Genomic DNA, 3,914 nt, shown 5'->3' with positions numbered 1-3,914 from the left:
CCCGAAAGGAGAGGCAGGCAGGCATAAAACGTTACAACGTAATATGCGTGCATTCGTTCCACAATCATTTTAGCACTATCAATTAGTATTACCAATTAGCGCTATTATCAATTATCTACAAAAATATTTTCACCTAAGCAGCCTTTTGAAGCATTGCTAAATGTCATTTAGCAAATGCATCTTCTGTATCTGGAAAAGAAAAATAAAAAATGAATGTTTTCGTTTATGTCGAAAAATTGTGTTTTGTAACATTAAAATATCAAAGGTACTACCTTTTCCATTTTGGGATAGATGGACGGTATAATAACCATTGTGATATTGCATAGCTTGGCTTTTTTTTGGACTATCTTGCCTTCTTTCACCTGGTCCCGCTAAGCTTAATATCACCGGTAAAAATAACATTCCATGAAACAAACCAAATGTCACTACGGACGTGATCAACTGAAACGATATGAAATATGTGATATCCGATATGAAATATGTGACTTCTTTAATAACAATTATACTTTCAATGTTATACTCATACCTTGAAGAAAGTTATGAAAACATAAGCCTGGCTGAAACCTACCAGGACAAAGGCAAGGAATGTACTTAATCCACCATTAAACACTGCAGGTCCAATAACGTTAAACGTCGTTAATGCTCGTTCTACAAGTACAATAAGATGAGAAATTACAACAGTATTCTGAGGCTATGCATTATTGAAAGATCATATAATATTTCATACGAGATCTGAATTACTATCAAGATGTGTTATATATAATTTGCAATTTCATTCAAACTGTATTATTTAATAATTTAACAGTAATAATCTGTTTAAATTTCTAATCAATTGTATTAAAAAAGTCTTACAATAATTGTAAAGCTACTTTTTCTGCTGAGTACAATCATTGATAAATTTTATCAAATAAAAAGTGTTCTTTTACAAAGTAAACAAAAAAAAAAAATAGAAAATGCAATTATATAATACAATGTTATTTTCTAGCGACCTTGTTTATTGCCACTTGAACGTATAAATTCCAGACCAATGTGTGCAGCATAATCAACTGCCAATCCGGCGCACAATAGGATCATAATGGTTGATGATATTTCGATAGTCAATCCCAGAAAGTACATCGAGCCTAGAAGATCGATGAGTGTGAACAGTACGCAGCACATCACCCAAAACGACGCAAGTAGATTTCTAAGTAGAACCAATGTTACTATTCCTACCGCCATTATTTCTAAACTCAAATTCCTGATCAATTCTTCGCCGATGATCTGTAAAACCGATTAATCGATTACATAAATAATTCATGACACTTGAAAACATTCTAAAAAAAAAATTCACACACCGTGTTCGACGCCCATGATATATAATCCAACGAATAAATTGCAATATAATCGTATCCCTGAGTAAAATTCACCGATTTCACGGCGTCCCTGACAGATTGTATAGCTCGTGTTTGATCGGACGATGTAGTTATGGGAATGTATTGCACTGGAATCTGTGATGTCTAAAAGCATTCCTCATGAGAAAAAGTTTTGCATTTATAGATTACAAAATGTATTGTTTTCTTTAACATACTGTGATATTGTAGTCATTAAAAGGCAACTTATTGAATTTCATATTTTGGATATACGCTTGGCCTTTAACCGTAAATAGGAGAAATTCCGTAAGTGTGTTATAATACTCGTCTCTATTCTCGATATAATGTCCTGGCGAATGAGATATACAATGTCATATTAAGAAAATTTTATATCTAGGAAATGTATACGCTATGTGAGAAATATTACCTTTGCCAGTAGTGTCAAGCCATTCCTGATACACCATAAACCACGGGTCCAAAGTACGATTATTGACATATGGATTTTGCTTAAGACTGTTCACCAATTGGGACAATGCATAACGATCTTCATAATAGTCTACGCCCGTCAGATATATATTGACATTCTTGCCATACTTTGGAAAGTATTTCGTCAATTTATTATTAAATCGTATAGGGTAAGATTCCTGATTTAAATAGACGAGCGGATCAAAGTTCTGATTCAAGTGAAATATCGCCCACACATTAACGCCTAGCAGGATAGCAGTGACTAACAGAATGATAATCTTCATCGACGTTTTCATCACATAAGGCCCCACGTATTTCTCGAAAATATGCCGCTGAAAGTTTTGCTTGGTGCATTTGTTTGGTCGCCAATTAGATCGCGGCTGGCAACAGCAGCCCTCCTTTTTCGCCGCCAATCGTCTTTCATCGTATACCAGACAGCTGACAAAGAACGTGATCTCGTAGATGTAGAGGAATAATATACCCATTGCGGCGAATATACAAAAGGACTTTAGAAAGGGCATCACTGTTGTCATGCCGATGGCGAAGGCCACCATGTTGGTAAATGATGTCACGGTAATGGACATACCTATAAAGATAAACAAATTATTACTTAAGACATTATATATATAAATTATTTCAAAAGCTTTTATTTCGACGATTCTATTAGTGTCTCCACACACATATCGTATATTCTTATTTTTAATTCGTCTACATATTCTCAATGTTTCTGAAATATATCCAAAATGCATTTATGAATACGAGAAGCATAAATTAATTTTGTTCTCTTTGACGTCAAAGACAGCAAAACAAGATTTTATCATACCTGAAACTTGAATAGACTTTGCTATACGGGAGGGGATGTCTAAGGACTTGTCCGTCTCTGACATAGTTTCAAGATTTTGCATGATGATGAACATATCGTCGACACCGATACCAAGTAACAAAAACGGCAAGATCGGATGCACTGAACCGTAGAAAAATCCCATATAGAAGCATATCCCATAGGCGGACAAGATAGCCTGACCAACCACGGACATACCCATGAGGGATAAATATATTCGTTGCTGCATCGCGTTGCACCGACCAATCATCATAATTACGTAGAACGTGATCAGTGACATGCCGCAGAATAACACGGTCATATTACTGTTGACTACTTCGTGCAACATGTCTTGGTAGCTACGTAGCGTCACCGCGTAGATCTCCATACCTGGTGGCAGGGTACGATTCGAGTGCAATACCCTCTCGATGAATTCGACCTCCCATTCTGGTGACTGCGGATTGGACTTCTTCAGCAACCAATATAGAATTGTCGCGTTCGCGCTCTTTACTCTCCCGTTTTGATCATATTCAACACCGCCTAGTAACGGCGCAACATCAGATAATATGTTCTTGGTATTTCTGCGAATAAACACATTAAGAGAGAATAAAAAGATATATACAAAAAGAAACATAAAGCCATATTGTATTGTGATCACGCGTATTTCATCGGAATTAAAAAAAAGAATAAAGTAAGTGTAAGTATAATTAAATTAATGTAGAAATATATCTGTACCAAACTAACTTCTCGAAAAATAAACGTGTTTCACACATTTAAAAATAAACACTATGTCTTTATACAATTTATAATACGCTGTAATTTGTATTTTATATTTTATTTGAGTTTGAGCAATTCAAATTCATTTATTTTGCTGTGTATAAATTTTAACAACTTACGTATTTTGCAGAGTCGCGGTAACATCGTCCAATATTTTGGTTTTTGTTAATTTATCGATATTTCTACCGTCCTTATGCCATATCTTTAAGAGCGATTTATGAATACAAGGTTCCTTCGCCATCGTACTATTTACAACAGGTAGATATTCCTCGGGAAACTCAGTTTTATTCATGGTTTCCCATTTATCATCTTCTTGGAACCATGTAAAATATCTACAATACAAATATTTTATATATTATATAAATTCATTCAAAATAATATTATATACTTTTATATAAACAAAGTTACTTACCCAGCGCACACATCTTCCCAAGTATTATTATTTACTACTATATTCTTCACATCTCTCTCGATGTCTCTGATCTATAATTACACAATCAAAT

The 3,914-nt window shown here is 34.5% G+C and overlaps 1 protein-coding gene across 1 annotated transcript in view; it reads right to left on the bottom strand.

Moving 5' to 3' along the window:
• Nucleotides 1-8: 8 nt before the first annotated feature.
• The window catches only part of LOC108755999 (patched domain-containing protein 3-like), a 13,716-nt gene continuing 9,810 nt past the window's right edge, over nucleotides 9-3,914 (bottom strand). The window contains exons 3-12 of the mRNA XM_018499522.1: nucleotides 3,824-3,894; nucleotides 3,531-3,743; nucleotides 2,638-3,215; nucleotides 1,777-2,400; nucleotides 1,568-1,698; nucleotides 1,335-1,496; nucleotides 990-1,260; nucleotides 527-648; nucleotides 273-441; nucleotides 9-189 (exon numbers count right to left, since the gene is read on the bottom strand). Of these exons, the coding sequence (XP_018355024.1) occupies nucleotides 164-189; nucleotides 273-441; nucleotides 527-648; nucleotides 990-1,260; nucleotides 1,335-1,496; nucleotides 1,568-1,698; nucleotides 1,777-2,400; nucleotides 2,638-3,215; nucleotides 3,531-3,743; nucleotides 3,824-3,894 (2,367 nt within the window). The 3' untranslated portion in view covers nucleotides 9-163. The remainder of the gene's footprint in view (nucleotides 190-272; nucleotides 442-526; nucleotides 649-989; nucleotides 1,261-1,334; nucleotides 1,497-1,567; nucleotides 1,699-1,776; nucleotides 2,401-2,637; nucleotides 3,216-3,530; nucleotides 3,744-3,823; nucleotides 3,895-3,914) is intronic.

The sequence above is a fragment of the Trachymyrmex septentrionalis genome, unplaced genomic scaffold, assembly GCF_001594115.1.
Source record: "Trachymyrmex septentrionalis isolate Tsep2-gDNA-1 unplaced genomic scaffold, Tsep1.0 scaffold9, whole genome shotgun sequence".
NCBI classification, from domain to species: Eukaryota; Metazoa; Arthropoda; class Insecta; order Hymenoptera; family Formicidae; genus Trachymyrmex; species Trachymyrmex septentrionalis.
The sequence above is the reverse complement of the archived record's forward strand: the minus strand, read 5'-3'. Positions and strand labels throughout refer to the sequence as shown.